This window comes from Micromys minutus (genome assembly GCF_963924665.1).
Source record: "Micromys minutus genome assembly, chromosome: 2".
Taxonomy (NCBI): domain Eukaryota; kingdom Metazoa; phylum Chordata; class Mammalia; order Rodentia; family Muridae; genus Micromys; species Micromys minutus.
In genome coordinates this window covers 70,341,173-70,358,553 of record NC_137971.1, presented here as the reverse complement: position 1 = coordinate 70,358,553, position 17,381 = coordinate 70,341,173, and the positions used below count along the sequence as shown (strand labels likewise).

The 17,381-nt window shown below is 49.1% G+C and overlaps 1 protein-coding gene across 1 annotated transcript in view; it reads right to left on the bottom strand.

The window, feature by feature from the left end:
* Window positions 1-1,160: 1,160 nt before the first annotated feature.
* Window positions 1,161-17,381, bottom strand: part of RGS10 (regulator of G protein signaling 10) — a 39,774-nt gene continuing 23,553 nt past the window's right edge. The window contains exons 4-5 of the mRNA XM_080913193.1: window positions 13,584-13,727; window positions 1,161-1,517 (exon numbers count right to left, since the gene is read on the bottom strand). Coding sequence (XP_080769319.1) covers window positions 1,371-1,517; window positions 13,584-13,727 — 291 coding nt within the window. The 3' untranslated portion in view covers window positions 1,161-1,370. The remainder of the gene's footprint in view (window positions 1,518-13,583; window positions 13,728-17,381) is intronic.

The window sequence follows — 17,381 nt, the reverse complement described above, 5'->3', positions numbered from 1 at the left end:
TTCCCACAGAGGCCAGAAGAGGGCATTAGATCCTTTGCAACTGGAGTTATAAACAGCTGTGAGCTACCTTGTGGTTGTTGGGAATGGAACCCCGGTCCTTTGGAAAAGCAGCAAATGTTTTAAACCACTGAGCTATCTCTCTTGATTGTTTTGTGAAGCAGATTTTTCACTGTGTATTCCTGGCTAGCCTCAACTTTATATATAGACCAGGGTGGCCTTGAACTCACCAAGATCCACCCTACCTTTGCCTCCCAAGAGCTGAGATTACAACATGCATGGCCATTATAATCTTAAAAAGTACCTCACCTGTCTCTCAAGTGTCCTGGTTTAAGTGACAAGTCACATAGTTACCTCAGTAGAAGGAGATTCTGCTTGAGTCAGGAGGCCAATAAGCAAGGGAGGCTGCTGTGTTGTGGGTACCAATGAGAGCCAGCAAACATGCTGGGGATGGTCTAGCAGCAGTGCTGGGCTGCCAGTGGTGTGGGCACCAGGGATCTGAGCCCGATCTGGGACCTTAAAAGTGTCACTATAACAGAAGAGCGACCTAGGGTGGTTGGAACCCACTGGTCACTCTCAGTCTCTACCCAGCTGCATCGGGCTTCTTTATAATTAGACCAGGCTAGCCTTCAGCAGAAGGTACAGGGTTGGTTTGTCCCTCGGTGAATGAAGGGGAAGGGGACAGCCCATCAACACTGAGGTCCTAACAGACACCACCCGGAGCAGCCATCACCCATGGACAGTTTCTCTTTTGATTTCTCCCTGGCTGAGACTGTGTTTCTGTGGAGATGATCTTTAAATATGTGTTGCTTGAAATGCCACAGATTAAGGACCCAGGACCCCCACGTGAGAAATAATAGCCTTTTGCTAATGTGGTCATTCGATCCCCTAGATCATTAGCAGCTGTCAGAGATTTGCTTTAGACATACTGAACTTCTCTCGAGAACTATTTGACCCCAGAACAATCCATAAACAATACCCACCACCCCTGTGATTGTCAGACCAACTTGATCATTAGCCAAAAGGGTCTGTGGACACGCAAAGCCCAAGCAGGAAGGGCAGGGCGAAAGTCACAAAATAGAGGAGGCTAAAGACTTCATCTGTAGCCTCATGAGAGCTTTAATCAGGATTAAAGGCTCTGAGTATCCAGTGTTGGAGGAATCTTATGGGTTTTGTGAACTGAAACTTCAAAGCTACTTTTGTTTTTAAGGGGAGATTAGCTATCATGCAGGAGTTACTGGGCAAACAGTTAATAAAATACATATCCCGAGGGAAGGCCTTGCACACTTCAGTCCTCAAACACAACAAAGCAATGACATCTTGAACAGTTCTGAAAGTCCATCCCTCCGCTCCATGGGGGTGAGGGGTTCAGCTTATGTGTTGTAGATTCTGGAGGCTCGCTTAGCTGCGGTTTGGGCGTCCGGAGGATCCTCTTCCTCTTCCTCGGTCCGCTTATGCTTCAGAAACAAGTCAGACTTCAAGAAGCGGCTGTAGCTGTCATACTTCATGAGATTGAAGATCTAAAGAGGAAAGAGAAGAGTCTGATGCCAGCCACCAACACAGACTATAAGTCACTCTGCCAAACACCGACCATGGGCTGAAGAATCACACACACACACACACACACACACACACACACACACACACACACAAATCCATGCTAGTGTAGGACCCAAGAGATGGCTCAGCAAGTAAAAGTGCTTGCCACGGAAGCCTGATGACCTGAGTTCGATCCCCAGAACCCACAGTAGAGAGAGAATTGACTCTCAAAAGTTGTCCTCCAGCCTCCACCCACATGCCATGGCATGCACCTGCCCATACTGACAGACACGCACGTGTGCACACACAGATAAGAACACGAGAACAACAGTAACAACACTTGGTGTAGGGCTGTACTGAGCAAGGCAGACTTACTGTATGTTATTGATCATCGTGTAATAGCCTCAAGGGATTAGATTATAGCCTATAGATTAGATAATCACATGTACAAATACATCCTCTTTTCCCACAGAAGTTTAGATGCACACAGCCTGAATCATACCTTTGACTCACATGGTCCGATAAGAAACTTCTCTGGCTGTGTGTTGTGGCACATGCCAGTAAATTCCAGCCCCCAGGAGTCCAAGTTTAGCCTCGGCTACAAAGTGAATGTGAGTCCAGTCTGAGCTACATAAGACCTTGTCTCAGAAAAAAAAATCTTTTAAAAACCTGATATTTAGATCTAGTCAGGCAGATCTAATGAGGTAGAGGCCAGCCTTGTCCACAGAGCAAGTTCTAGGACAGCCAGGGCTATAGAGAGGAACCCTGTCTTGAGAATAAATAAATGAATAAGCCCAGTCAGTGTGGCATTGGAGACCTCAAACCTGTTACCAGGCCAAGAGACAAAGGGGGTGTGTCTAAGGCAAGGGAGGGAGTGTACGCACAATCTCTGTCAGGAGAAGCCCGGGACCAGGGCTCAGTTACAGAGAATGGGAGTCAGCAGCAGAGGCCCTGCACAGACAGACAGGTTGAGGTCTCTAGAAAGCAGTGATTCTGAGGTACATTGGGGCTGAGGGGACCCCTGATGGAGCCCAAGTCCTTGGGGCTAGAGAGAGCTTCACCTGCTGGCACACGCTCCAGGGGCTGTCTCACACAGAAGCCTCCTTCCTGTCTTTGGACCACATCCCCTGAATGTGGTCCACTGCTGCTTGCTTCCTTACCCTACAACGTGGAGAAAGGAAGGAAGGGCACATTCCCTGCTGCTGTAGAGAGTCATCTTTGCAAGGCATAGTCTGTCTGTCTGTCTGTCTGTCTGTCTGTCTGTCTGTCTGTTTGTCTGTCTCTCTCTCTCTCTCTCCCTCCCTCCCTCCCTCCCTCCCTCCCTCCCTCTCTCTCTCTCTCTCTCTCTCTCTCTCTCTCTCTCTCTCTCTCTCTCTCTCTCTCTTTCTCTGTGTCACTGTCTCTGTCTGTCTTTCCTTTAGATTAAAGGGCCACGAGGCACACCAGGGTGCCTTCTGATACTGGACTAGCTCAAATCTGGCCAAGTGAAATATTCCAAGTTGCCACTCACTGTCAGGTGGGGTTGTCAAATAGGTGGCAACATTCTGATATCTTGTAAACATGCTGGGGCTGGGCCTTGGGACACCTGCACTGGAGATGTTTCTTCAGAAAGGGTGGGAGCCTTCCATCTTTTGCCTTCATGCTCCCAAGAGGGCTGCAGGAGAACCAAACCTCCCATTTTGCAGACTACACCTCAGGGAACATTTGGCACATTGAGCTGCCCATAAACTGTTCAACCGGTGCCTGCCATTCCCCTGTGCCCGCTAGTCCCCCAGAGATATCCCCTCTCAGCCAAGCTCCGGAGTGGTTAGCTATTTTGTATCAATTTTGTAATCTTTAAGAGGTGAGTATAACTTGCTAGGGTTTGGATACATCACTTTGTAAAAAAAATATAACACCTCAGAAATTAAAAAATAACTTAGCAGCAGGGTGAGGAGGGTAAGGATAAGAGATGTGGTTCTCCTCCCTAGGTTTCCCACAAATGTGCTAAGCAGGTATCACCCGCCCCCTTCACCACTAGGCATCTTTCAGTCTTTCAAGAACATGGACCCCCAAGGGGGAAATTACATGTGCTCACCTGCCTCAGAATCCAGGACAAGTGCTCCAGGTGTGACTAGTGGAGCCAGTTCTATGAAGAACTTTCCTGGCATGTAGTCCTATACCCTCTCCCTCTGTCACTTCCCCCGGGTCCCTGCATGCATCCCTATACCCCCTTTCTATCACTTCCCTAGGTCTCTGGCATGCAGCCCTATACACTGCCCGCCCCCAAGCCTGTCACTTCCTCAGGTCCCTAGCAAAGCCAACCAGCACCAGAAGCAGAGGTAGGGCCTCTCATCTGAAGCCTCTGTGGGTGGGAGAGGAGTATCCTGTTTGCCTTCTGTAACTCTGAGGCTCACACCTCAGAGAGAAGAGACGGGGTGTGCTGGGGCACCCAGGGTGTGCGGAGGTGGGAGACTGAATCAGGACTGCTGCCTCATTTGGAGCTGAAACTCACACGCCACAGGCTTTTCTTTCCTCCACCAACTCAGCTCTTGAATGTAAACTATTCTACTTTTTTTTTTTAAGCATTTATGGGCTGGAGAGATGGCTGGCTCAGCCCTTAAGAGCACTTGTTGATCTTGCAGATGACCCAGGTTCGATTCCCAGCATCCACGTGGTAACTCACAATGAAGTGTTTGTCTCCTTATTGTGGGTTTGGGTAGAGAAGACCGGAGTGTGGGCACACATGTACCTACGTCAGAGGGCAACTCTGGGGAACTGGTTCTCTGCTTCCACCACAGGATCCAAGGATCCAACTTAAGTCTGTGTCACAAAGGCTCCCACCTACTGAGTCATCTTGCTGGCACCACCACAAAATTTATCAAGGGCAAAGGGCCATTTCCCTGTGGTGGGCAGGTGTGAAACGCCCAGCCAGCCCCCAAGTCCTTGGGCTGTGGTTTCCAGATGTCTGTCTCTTGTCTCCTCTGGGTGCCAGAGGGACTGGAAAGCCGCTGTGGGCAGCAGGCCCAGGAAGACTTCATCTTCCTGGATATCTGCATGACATCCATGCAGAGAGCAGCTTCCCACTGCTGCTGACAAAGTTCGAGCCTAGGAGTGCGTGTCCCTGGGAACATCCACCATAGAGCCCCTCGTGGGTGATGTGTGAAGAGCATGCAGAGACTGACCACGAGCCCTTCCGGAGTGACAGCCTACCACAGGGTAAAAGCCACGAAGGAGCCTAGCATGTGTTTCCCATGTGTTCTTCAGACATTCAAGTGAGGACCAGCATTGCTGAGAGGTCCTGTGACCACACACTCCAGGCATCCGATAGAGCATTCTCCCATGACACTATCACAAGGCCCTGGGGATTGTGGCTTCACAGAGGAAGAAAACAGGGCCCTGTGGCTAGCGCTCGCTGGATGGCAAGGTCTGTTCCACTCTCTGGCGAAACAGAACCAGAGACAACTTTCCCCCATAGTTCTGGAGGCCGGGTTCTGAGGTCAAACTAACAGAGAGCTGATTTCTTCCAGGGTGTCTCTCTGTGTCACAGGCCATCCCTGTGTATGTTGTATAAGAACACAGGGCCCACAAGATGGCCCAGCAGATGACGGGCAGATGAGGCTACTAGCCATGAGAGCCTGCTACCTAGAATTTGATTTCCGGACTTCACATAAACATGGAAAGAGAAAAACAACTCCTCAGAGTTGTCCTCTGACCACCACATACATATATGTTGCCTTTTTCACACACATACACAGACACAACATACATGCATCCACACACGTGCACACATACACATAACACACATGCACAAATACACACACAACACACGTGTACACATACACTACTTTAAAATGTAAAGAAAAAAATACTTGTCACTTTGGATCAGGGCCCAGTCATATGAGCTCATTTAACTTAATTACCCTTTCTAAGCCCCCGTCTCCAGACACAGCCACATCCCAGAGGACAGTAAAGTCAGAATTTCCAAAAAAGAAAAGAAAAAAAGAAAGAAAAAAGTCAGGATTTCCTCATATAAAGTGGGACAGGACAAAAGTCAGCCCATAAGGGACAGACAGGAAGCCAAGCCTGGCAAACTACCTACCTCTCCATCCCATACACCTAACCTGCTGTGTGCCCCTGTGTGCAGAACACTATTCAGTCATTAAAAATAAGGTCTGGGGGCCAGTGAGAGGTTTCCGATGTAAAGACACTTGACACTCAAGCCTGGTAGGCTGACCGCATGTGGCTGTCACTCCACGTGGTAGAAGGAGAGAACCAACTCCTGTAAGCTGCCCTGGCTCTAACATATGTGCTATGGCATGTGTGCTCCCCGCCCCTTGAAGAAATAAGTACATGTTAAAGTCTACATGATGAGTAGTGCTTGGAATGGAGAGGCAGGAGGATCGTAAGTTCAAGACCAACCTGTGCCACACATGCTCCAGGTCAGCCTTCACTTACATGGGAAAACAGAAAAAAAAAAAAAAAAAAAAAAAAAACAACAAAGAAAAAAACCAAGAGAGAGAGAGAGAGAGAGAGAGAGAGAGAGAGAGAGAAGTAAGATTTGCAAAGAGTTAGACACAGAAACTTGTCCATAAGCATTAAGTGATTGAATATTTAATCTCAAAATGTACCAAATTTTAACCCCTGATCACAAATATGTCAGAGGGAAAGGAATAGTCGTAAAGGCAGCAGGTTAGTGGCATCTTCAACAATATATCTCTACCTAGAACCTCGAAATGGGACCGTATTTAGAAACAGATCTGGTGATAGCTATCAAGCTGAAATCACCCTACAGGGTGGGGGACCCAGATCCAAAGAGGCAGGACACACAGAGAGGCTGAGAAAGAAGGAAGATGTCTGACAACGGTGACAGAGAACAGGAGTGACATGGGCACAGCCTACGAACTCCAAAGGTGACGAGCAGGTGACGGGCAGGGACTGACCAGAAGCTGGGACTACCGCAAGTTCCTCTTCTAGGCCCTTCATCGGGACCCCGACTCTGCCCACGGCTGATTTCAGATTCCTAGTCTCCTAGATGTGCAAGAAGTGTTTGCTGTTTGAAAATGTATGAGACCGACCACTGGGAAACTGCTAAAACAGAAGCACAGACGTGAGCCCCCAGATCTGAAGACCTGCAGTGCACGGCCTAGCTGCTCCTGAGCCTCAGCTCAACAAGAAATGATCTGGCCCCAGGATCTCAGTTGGTTCTATAAATCCAGGCCTCTGACAGGCAAAGGTGACCGGGACCCAAACATGTGGTCAGAATCCTAGACGTCTGCAGGAAAGAGGAGAAAATGGAAACAACTCAGGGGAGAAAGAGGAAGAAGGCCTTTGAGCATGAGATTTGTCTCCAGCAGGCGGCAAAGCAGAAAAATCGTGAGTAGGCAGCTGGGCTGCTTCCGGGATTTTTTTTTTTTTTTTTTGGCCAGGACAGATGTAGCTTAGCAAAGCTCCTGGTTTGCAAGCCCCACATCTGCATGCCTGCATTATAAACTGTTTAGCCTGTTACCTGGGATCCCCTGCTGCAGACTGGGAGGAAAAAGTGAAGGCAAATCCTGCGCCTGCACAACTGTGCCCTGTGCCTTGCTTCCAGTGCAGAGGCCCTACATCACCCAAACACCCACTATACCTCCTCAAATCTCAGTTGGGCCTGCAATGGAGACGCCAGGGGGAAAAGCACCTTTGCAGTACCCAGCAGGCTGCTGTGGGGAAGGAAGGCCTCCCCAGAAGCACTCAGCCTCAGAACAATGGACACTCCGGTAATCCACTGCCGCCATCCACTGCATTTTGAGCCTGATAAATATTTGATCACTCAGAATCAAGTACATTAGAACTAAACGAAATACCCACCTCCCTTCTTTTCTGGTTACTTCAACCCACAGAAGGAGAAACTATCTAAACCCTTCGATGTCACAGAAAGTTTGGTAATGGGATTTCTCTGACTAGTCATTCTAGAACATTCCCTCCCCTGAACTCTGTCTCTCTGTGTCTCTATCTCCTTCCTCCTTGTGCCTAGATTACAGATCTGATTACTAGTTGTATGAATATAGAACCGAGAGGAAAGGAACCCCCTGCCTACACCTCTCCAGTGATTAGTGGGTGCGGCAAGCTGACGTGCCCACCCTGTGAATGGAGGGAGATCCTTCTCTGTCTTCTGAAGAAGGAGTGCGGTGCACCCAGGAGGTCTGTGGGTAGCTAGCAGATGGTGGGACAGTGACAAGTAGAGACTGCAGACCCTGCGTTTAAGCATGAACAGGCCACTAGGAAGGTTTAGTTCATCTGGACAGCACTTTAGTTCATAGACATAGACTAGGGGTAGTGAATGTGCCAAGGGTGGGATCAGAACTCCAAGAGCACCAGAAATGGAGTCAAAAAGACCCTCTGCATAAGGCAATATATCTTCCCTCAGTGTGGACTCTCCAGTCTTCTCTGGAGTCTGGGAAGTTCAAGTTCAAAGTTCAATGTTTGTTCTGAATGTCTGCCATGACTCGGAATCTACTGCTTTTCTGGAATTTATCCATACCCCCCTCCCTGCCTGCCGAAGGTGTCTGACATATCAATGTGAGAGAACTGTTTGCTTTTGCCGGAACAAAACTTTAGCCCTCCCTGGAAACTGCTGCTCTCTGGACTGGGCTTGACCCGTAAGCCAGTGGCAGGCTACACCCTGGCTCTGATTAAAATCGCCAGCCACAGCCCAGACAGAGGGCCCTGGTGGTGCAGGGAAGCTCAGACTGAGGTCCTGTGTGGAGACACAGGGGAGCTGAGGTGAACTCAGGGTCACACTAAGAAACAGAACCCATGTGGAATCTGAGCCCCTACTTCCCTCTGCTGATAGCAGAAGACAACCTACCACACAGTGACCATGACCATGACTCTGAGCACAACATCCAGGAAGGGACCGGCTGAGACAGGGAAGGGGCAGAGGGCTAATGATAAGCCATGGTTAAAAAGCCAGGGCCAACAGTTGACCCTCTAGTGATAGAGGTCACTCCTCACTGAGTCATCTGCTCTTTCTAACCCAGCTAGGGCAGGACAGCCAGGGCTGGGCATCAGGGCCAAGGGACCCAACTTTCAAGATCAAACCTACTAGTGCAACTAACCTACCCGATGAAAAGCTAACCTCCAGTCAGGCAGTGGTAGCACACACCTGTAGTCCCGGCAGTCAGGAGGCAGAAGCAGGCACACCTCTGAGATTCAGGCCAGCCTGGTCTACAGAGTGAGTTCCAAGATAGCCAAAGCTACACAGAGAAACCCTGTCTTAAAAAACAAACAAAACCCACTCCCCCCCAAAAACACAGTAAATCTCAAAATCCCTCAGTTAAACTGGCACCAGGATCCAACAAGTCCCCTGACCTATCACTCAGTAGGGACACTGACCTTCCTGACACACAGCAACACCTGCCTTTGCACTGACCTCTCCTGGAACGCCCTGCCCCCCTGGTCTCCTCTTCCAGCACCTGCAGTCTTTCGGGTCTCTGGGCTCTGCAGGGACCCCAGGAGCACCTCCCAGATGCTCTAAACTCATCTCTTGGCTGTTGAGTTTCCTTCTTAGCATTTATCTCTGTCCTTGCAGATACACAGGAGCTGGGTTCCTTGCAGCACAAATAGCTCTTAGCAGAGTCACTGAAGTGACTGAAAGGAGCCACCTTCCTTCCTGCTTCTGCCTCCTTCGTTGCTTCCTGCTCAGCTCAGCCCCCAACTCTAGACTACAGTGCCCAAGAGATGCGCACAGCACAACCTCAACCCCTCCCGAGTTACTACTGGGCATACAGGCAAGCCAAACTTATAAATTCAATCAGAAAATCCTCTCTGCCCTTATTCCTCGGGGAACCTTCCCAGATAAGAGCGATAAGCCCCTAGTTCCTCGGGCTCTTGCTAATGTGTTTGCTAACACACACCTCGCACCCTTCACACGCCACACTGACCATCACTGGCTTTTGCTTGATGTCTTGAGTGTTGTTAGCTCACCAATCAAGTTAGCATCCTGTAGTACAGAGAAGCCTCTACTGCCAAGCGTGGGAACATAGGCCCCGCGTGTTTCAGCCCCAGATCACTGTGCTGTGGTTAAGTTTCAGTACCATGGTCTGCCCCCTTCCTGGTTGTCAGACTCTGCTTTCTGCCAGTGCTTCATTTCAGATCTGCCCTGAACTGAAGAACCTGGTGGACCAGTGCACACACTGAGAGTTAGCAGAACCTAAGGGGCTCTTTCAAGGGTGTAAGGATGTGGGGCTATCTAATCTGAGCTCAAGGAGGTTTGCTGTGCTTTCGGCCCCAGATATGTCCCACAAAAGCCATGCTGTCCCATCAGCTTCCCCTAAAATAGCAGAATGAGGCCACATTAGGAGTGGCTGGGCCACTCAAAGCTTTTCTGGTGAAGATGGCTGAGAGTAGCAGGTAGTTGCCTATTCAGGAAGGTCTACCATAAGACACATGGTGGTCACGGTGAAGCTGGAGCTGTGAATGAGACTCGATGAGACCTGGCACTTAGAACTGGGGAGGTGAGAGTGTGGACCCGAGTTCGCAGCACCACATGAAGGTTTGGCATGATGTCACATGTCTGTTACCCAGCATTGGAGAAGTAAAGGCAGAGAGATCCCTGACCAGCCAATCTGGTCAAACCTATGAGCTCTAGGCCAATGAGAGAGACACTTAAAAAAAAAAAGAGTTGGTAAGCAATTGAGGAAGGCACATAGTGTCAACCTCTGGCCTCTCTATGCAACACGTGCACAGATGCTCACGCATGCACACACACACACACACACACACACACACACACACACACACACATGCATGCACACTCACACACACACCAAAAATAAGTGAGTAAATAAATAAGAATGTTTTTAAAAGAACCCTGAGGTCTCCATCATGTTTCTAATGTCCCTCACTTAAGAAAGCAGGGTCCTCAAAAAAGCTTTGTGGGAGCAAAGACTGCAGGTGTCTAGGTCCCCAACAGACAGAGGCTCCCAACATGCAGCCAAACCCAGACGTCTTCACTACTTCTCTTGCCTCCAGGAAACCAGCAAACACTGCGCAAGTGTGTGTGTCTGTGGGGGGGAGCTGAATGTGTACCAAGCTTTCCTTTCCTGTCTCAATTTCCTAAGAGATATAATGTAACTACAGACATGGTACTATGTCAAGGTAAAGTCACCTACGGAGGAGTTAAACCTTGTGGGAAGATGTGTAGGTTATACACCATCTAACACTACTTGACAGATCTTCAGCACATGCTGAGTGTACCAGAAGAGTTCCTGCATCCCGTCTCCAGGGATACCAAGGGAGGGAATAGCTGCAACTTTTTCTCTTCCACCCACCTATATCTGTCTGTCTGTCTGTCTTTCTCTCTCTCTCTCTCTCTCTCTCTCTCTCTCTCTCTCTCTCTCCCTCTGTCTCTCTCTCCCTCCCTCCCTCTCTCTCTCTCTCTCTCTCTCTCTCTCTCTCTCCCTCTGTCTCTCTCTCTCCCTCCCTCTCTCTCTCTCTCTCTCTCTCTCTCTCTCTCTCTCTCTCTCTGGTTGTCTGTCGGTCTGAACAGTGCTTCACAACAGGATATAAAAGTACTTCCTTTACAGCCAAACTCTGAACCGCATTGGTGACGAGTGTGGGTCACATGTGTTATTTTTAGAACACGAAAGACAGCACATACAGAAGAAATGTTGCCTAGTGGCTATCTCCAGGTGAAATCATGGGGGCGTGCCTTTGGTATATTCTCGTTTCCAAGTGCCTGTTACTATCGGGTAGATTAAAGGTATTTTTAAAACTTTTGTCACCCAGCCAGGTGTGGTGGCACACACCTGTAACCTCAGCATTTGGGAGGCAGAGGAATGAATTTTGAGTTTGAGGCCAGACTATGTCTCAAAATAATAACTATGGTGTCACTCAAGCAAAACAAAACAAAACAAAACCCCTCATCCTGTCTGCTGTGTGTCTCCTTTCTGTGCCAGCCAATTTGTCTAGGCTATGTGCAGATCATAGCAGATGCCTCTGTTTTGATGTCTTGTGGGGATCTTTGGCACTGCATGCAAGCCACTGTGTGAAGTCCTACCAGGCTCCCAGCTCATTTCCACCTCGGTCTCTGGAACCCAACAGAGCAAGTGTCTGTGTCCACATGACCCCTGTACTCCCTCTGTCCCAAGGCCATCGTGGCCTCTGCCTAGCCGAGAGAAGCTGCCCTCGAGCGGGAAGATGGGCGAAGGCTATGAGAGATACAAAGGACCCGTGGTTTTTCTGAGCGACTTTAACTAAGGAGCCACCACGACTCCTTGAGCCATGTTTCTGCGGTCATCAGAACCAGGATAAGAACACTCACTAGAGACTAGATGAGATCCAAGTGATATAAGAGTTCTCGGGATAGCTCAGCACCAGGCAATGTTACTGTGGATAACCTAGAACATAGTATCTGGTCAAGCTCTCAACACCTGATGTACCTCAAAGTATCGTGGGAGCCTTTTAGAAGACCCCGAGAGCCAGAATAGAGATGTTCCCATGTGGCTACAGTGACAAAAACTGCCTTTCTCTTTCTTCCTCTCTCTCCCAAATCTATGCCTATTGCTCAAAATCACTCCTGCAGAAGGCCCTTGATAAGTCTCCCCAGAGACCCCAATTTTATTCAGAATTTACGTGGGATCTACATCACCCACCATGTCAATTGGAAACTGTCCTCTGAGCACTTCTGCTTGTGTTTCTGCAGGGTGTTTTGTTTTCTGTCAGATGAGGGGCAGAGATTAAACAAACCCCTTGGATGCTGGGACATCCTCTACCCCAGTGGTTCTCAACCTTCCTGAACCTGTGGCCTTTTAATACATTTCCCAAGGTTGTGGTGACCCTCAACTATAAAATTATTTCATTGCTACTTCATAACTATAATTTTGCTACTATTATAAATCGTAACATAAATATCTGATACATGGGATATCTGATGTGCGATCCCCAAAGGGGTCTTGACCCACAGGTTCAGAAAAGCTGTTCTAGGCGCTATGTGCCAGGTGGTCACAAAGCCCCTCTGCAAAAGCAAAACTCAGCCAACACACAGACAGCACAGTCTCCATGGTGTCTAGCCTGAGCCCTACAGAACCAGCCTTCCCTAGGAATATGGGGAAGTGTTGCCACACCGTTTGTGACCTTCAGTTCTATGCAGTTTGCCCTGGAAATGGACAAACCATTAGTTTTAACACACCCTTCAAAGGACTGGCTTATTCAAGATGGAGGGCCTCTGTGTGAGCGGCTTCCTTCAGGCAGGCAGTGAGGAAGGTCTTCGGGCATCTGTACAAAACAAAACTGTACAAAGACAGCCCCAGTTTTCCTGCTTCTTTGAATCCTTGTGGCTATTTCCAGAACCTTCTCTTTCTACGTCCAACAGCTGTTCCGTGTTACATCACTCTGCTCTCCCAGCAGAGGTGCAAGCTTGACCCGAGCCCACCTCACATTTCACAGGAGTGCAGAAGTGTACACACATTTATAAATTCAGGTCTGAATATCAGTTCATGTCCCTTTGATTTATTGACTATTCCTCATAAGAAATTCTGCCAGAAGACGTCAGGTTCACCTCTTTAATGTGTCCATTTTCAAACTTACCTCTTCTGGTTCTAAGTACAATGTACCGAAAAGGTTTCACTTTGCCGTTATGACTGAGGGTCATATTATAAATTTACTTACAGCTCCGGGCCACTGGCGGTAAGGGAGTAGTTTAGTGATTTGCACAAAAAAAAAAAAAAAAAACAGTCTTGGATTCCCTGCCACTGCTTGTAGGACTCGCTAACTGTCCCTCCTTTCAGCGGTTGCCATGTTTCTTTTACCTGCATCCCTCAGACAGACCCAGCCTCCCATCCCATCTGGATGAAAATGGCTTCGAACCCCAGTAATTCAAATAGCGCATAGAATAAGAGTCAACATAGTCCAAATTCAGAACCTGGGGTTCCCAACCTTCGCCAATCAGAGCTCCTCAGCAACCTTGGCCTGCACAGCTGGATGAGGTATTTCCTGGGGAATGTGGCATTTCCCTGAAGAATTCTCCCAGGCCTGGAGTGAGCATAGCTTTTCAGATCAAGGCACGGGTAAGGAGGTCACATTACCTGGTCCTGGAGCTTTTGGAACATCAGAGGGTGTGGTTCTTCCAGAAACTTTTCACTCAGCCGAGACTGTCCCTCCACGTTGACTTGCGAAGAGGCCTTATTGGACAGGAAGGTCATGTAGATCTCCCTGGCCTTTTCCTGCATCTGGAGGAGACAGAGAAGCTGAACTGTTATCCACTAGCACAGCCTTTCCTGGCCTAATGCCAGCTCCACCCTCCAGCCAGCCCTGGAAGAGCTGCAGCTGGGAGCTATTGCAGCCTCCAGAGCCAAGCTCCCAGAGAAGGCCCACAGCAGCCTGGCCTATCCCACACCTAATGATACTTCTGAAGCCCAGTCTTCTGAAACAAAATTGCTACCCTGACCATTCAGAAACAATGAAAGTGGCAATCCAGCATGACCCCTCCCAATTCAGAGCGCATGGAAATGTTACCCAGTCCTGAGGTGGAATGAAACTCACTGGTCAAAGCTCAAACCTAAATGAACCTCGGAATTGTTAAGCTACACGAAGGAAACCAGACACAAGAAGCTGCATGTGGTATCATTCCGTGCACAGGAACATTCTGATGCCCAGGAACGGAAAGATTAGTGATTGCTTGAGATTGAGGGAGGAAGAAGTGAGGATGAGGATGAGGTGGGCAAGCACAGAGGCAGCTGAGCATCTTGAGACTTCACTAAGCTTGGGATGTGTGCGTAGCCTTCTTCCAACAACACACCGGCAATCTAGGGCTGTCACCTACATATGTGATGTGCACATGTGTCCTCTCCTAACAATGCACCTAGGGACCTAGGATCCCCGCCTGTGTTGAGCTACACAAACAGCTCACTGCAAACAATGGAATCAATGTCTCCTTCCCTTAACAACCACCGAACATTATCCATGTCCCCATTCAGTCATACTCCTGTCATAACTAGCTACACTGGTAGGGGGACAATCTTTCCTGAACTAGTTTTGGGTGGTTGAGCAATAAGACAAACTGTCCTCTAAGTGAATTTTTAGAGAGAATCTCTCTGTTTACCATCTTACGCCTATGTACCACTGAGCGTGCATATGATTCAAATCAGACGCATTGTGGGAAGAGACATACGCACAGTAAAGCTTCTATCTTAGACATGTCAGTTAAAATAGAATTGCCCACGGTATGGCCCTTAGCAAACAGCCCCTCCTTCCTCAAGACCCACTGAAGTAGCCTCAGGCAATAGGCTGGGGGCCCTGAGTATGCCCTCGCTCTTGTGGCCGTCCGTCACTGTTTGCTTTTATGATAGGATCTCACTCTGTAGCTCTGGCTGTCCTGGAACTCACTATGTAGACCAGACTGGTGTCAAGCTCACAGAGTTCTACCTGTTTTTGCTTCCCTAGTGCTGGGTTTAAAAGCATGTGCCACCATTCCTAGCCTCTGTTGGCCCTCTTGACAGAGCCTTTATTTTGAGTTGTACTATGGCTCAGCTTTAAATACTTTCTTCTTCTTCTTCTTCTTCTTCTTCTTCTTCTTCTTCTTCTTCAGCTTCTTCTTCTTCTTTTTCTTCTTCTTCTTGAAGATTTATCTATTTTTCTTTAATGTGAGTACATTGTAGCTGTCTTCAGACACACCAGAAGAGGGCATCAGATCCCATTACAGACAATTATGAGCCACCATGTGCTTGCTGGGAATTGAACTCAGGGCCTCTGGAAGAGCAGCCAGTGCTTCTAACTGCCGAGTCGTCTCTCCAGCCCTGTTTCCTTCCTACTTCCTACAAAGCCAGTCTTTGTGCACCTTTATTTCAACTCCTTGACTAAGAACCTGGAAACACCTGGAGCAGACAGACCACTGGTATCAGCGGCATGGTGGGTATGGGGGTTCTCTTTTGGGGTGTTGAAAGGATTTGGGATCCAGTAAGTGGTAATGCCTGCACAGCACTGTGAATGCACTCGGTGCCATGGAGATGCTCCAAAGTTTTCTTTTTTAATTATGTGTGTTTCACCGGGACAAATAAAGTCCCATGAAACCACCCATATGTGTATGTATCGACACCAGCACCTGTTGTGCTGTGGACATGCAAAGCCTGTTTCCCTTCCCTTAACCTCTTGGCCTTTCCCCCTGTTAATGCTGGTTTCCTGATGAGGACCAGAGCCAGGACAGGTGGCACCAGGACTGTCTGACTCCACACTTCAGTCCTGCTCTGGTCCCATGAGGCACCCTGAGCTCTCTGGGATAGACGGTCGTCCAGAGGAGGAAGTTTTCAAGTGATCACAGAGTACTCACTGTGTGCCAGCAGCCCCACTGGAAATCCTGGAGACAAGGGCTGGCAAGATGTTCACTCACCTGCAATCTCGTTACGCTGAGAACTGTGGCAGGGCTGTGACAGGCCCTGATAGTAAGAGCAATTAAGAACCGTGACAGGGCTATGACCTTCCCTGATGGCAGAAGCCAGCTTTATTTAAAGCCCTGTCTTCAAAGTTGTGGTGGGCAGGGCTGCAGACTCAGCACTCTACGTGGAACTTCCCTAGAGCTTCCCTTCCTTTTCTTGAAGGGGATGGAGCCATCTGTGGCAGCGGAGATAGCTCCTGTGTGAACCTCAGGTCTCAGGCCCCCTCCGACCCCACAGAGCGAGGCCTTTCACATGTAGCACACGGCTGAGGTTTGTGGAGGAGACAGGGGAAGTCAGGAGGCCCTAAGGAAACACGCTTTCCCCCAGAGAGGCTCTCAGCCTGAGGGTGCTTGCACAGCACAGCGCGGCTGAAGGAATACCTGGCTCTGACAACTTCTGGTCTTATGAAAATCCATGGAAGTTCTCAATGGACCGTGCTTGAAAATAGAAGAGGATGCACTCGTTTCGTGCCAGAGACCCGGAGTCAAAAGACCCTATGAGGCTGAGGCCTGACTCTGTCTCTGCTGACTCAGGAACAGTGCCCAGAGGGGGTCAGCACTCAAAGCCTTGTGTCTGTTCTCTCTGACTACAGCAGCAATTAATTAATGTCAAACCCAAAGACATGGGAGCCTCTTAAGATAAATATGACTATTCCGAAGAAGGGTCTGGGGGCCATCATGAGGCCCGTCTGGAACAGCAGTTTGAAACTTCATGTCTCTCAGAGACCCACCAGCTCCACAGAGCCACGAGCCTCTCCCACCACCCCCGTTCTGTCAGAAGGAAACATTTTTGGAAACCCACTTCCTGTTTTAAAGTTACTTCATGAAAGTAGAATTTCAGTTGGCCGGATGAGCAAAGTGGATCCAACAGTCTGCAGGCCTCCCCTCCCAAGACATCACACGCGCACACGTGTTCTGCCGCGCACCACGCATGCACACACACGGCCCACATGAATTCAGGCTCTGAAAATGAGACACATAAGTACGAAGCTTGAGACTCCATATGCGGGGACAGGTGGCCCAGGGGAGAGGAAGCAGATGCCAGGGCTGCAGGTGTCCTGACCCTGGCTCTCAACCAACCCTCTCAAGTTAGCTGTCCCTCCCCAGTCACTGAAGACAGGGTGCACCCCTGTGCTGACCCAGTGGGTGAAGGGGAATGAGTGAGCAGCTGAGTTTATCTGCACTGGGATGGGAAGTGTGATCGAAAAGGGAAACCCTGAGACAGCTGACCACAGGCCAGTCACGGGAAGGCCTGGTGTCCAAGCTGAGAACACTGTTCAGAAAAGAAGAACTGCTCACTTGAGCTATTCTGGTAGATTTTTCCAGAGTTTCGTTAACCCCGTTCTAGCCGCCGTAAGACTAAGAACAGACTCGCACCCTTGGTGGAGTCAGTTCTGCGTGTGTGAAAGTGTCAGCACACTCAGCTAGCCACACCCTCAGCACAGCCCTTCTT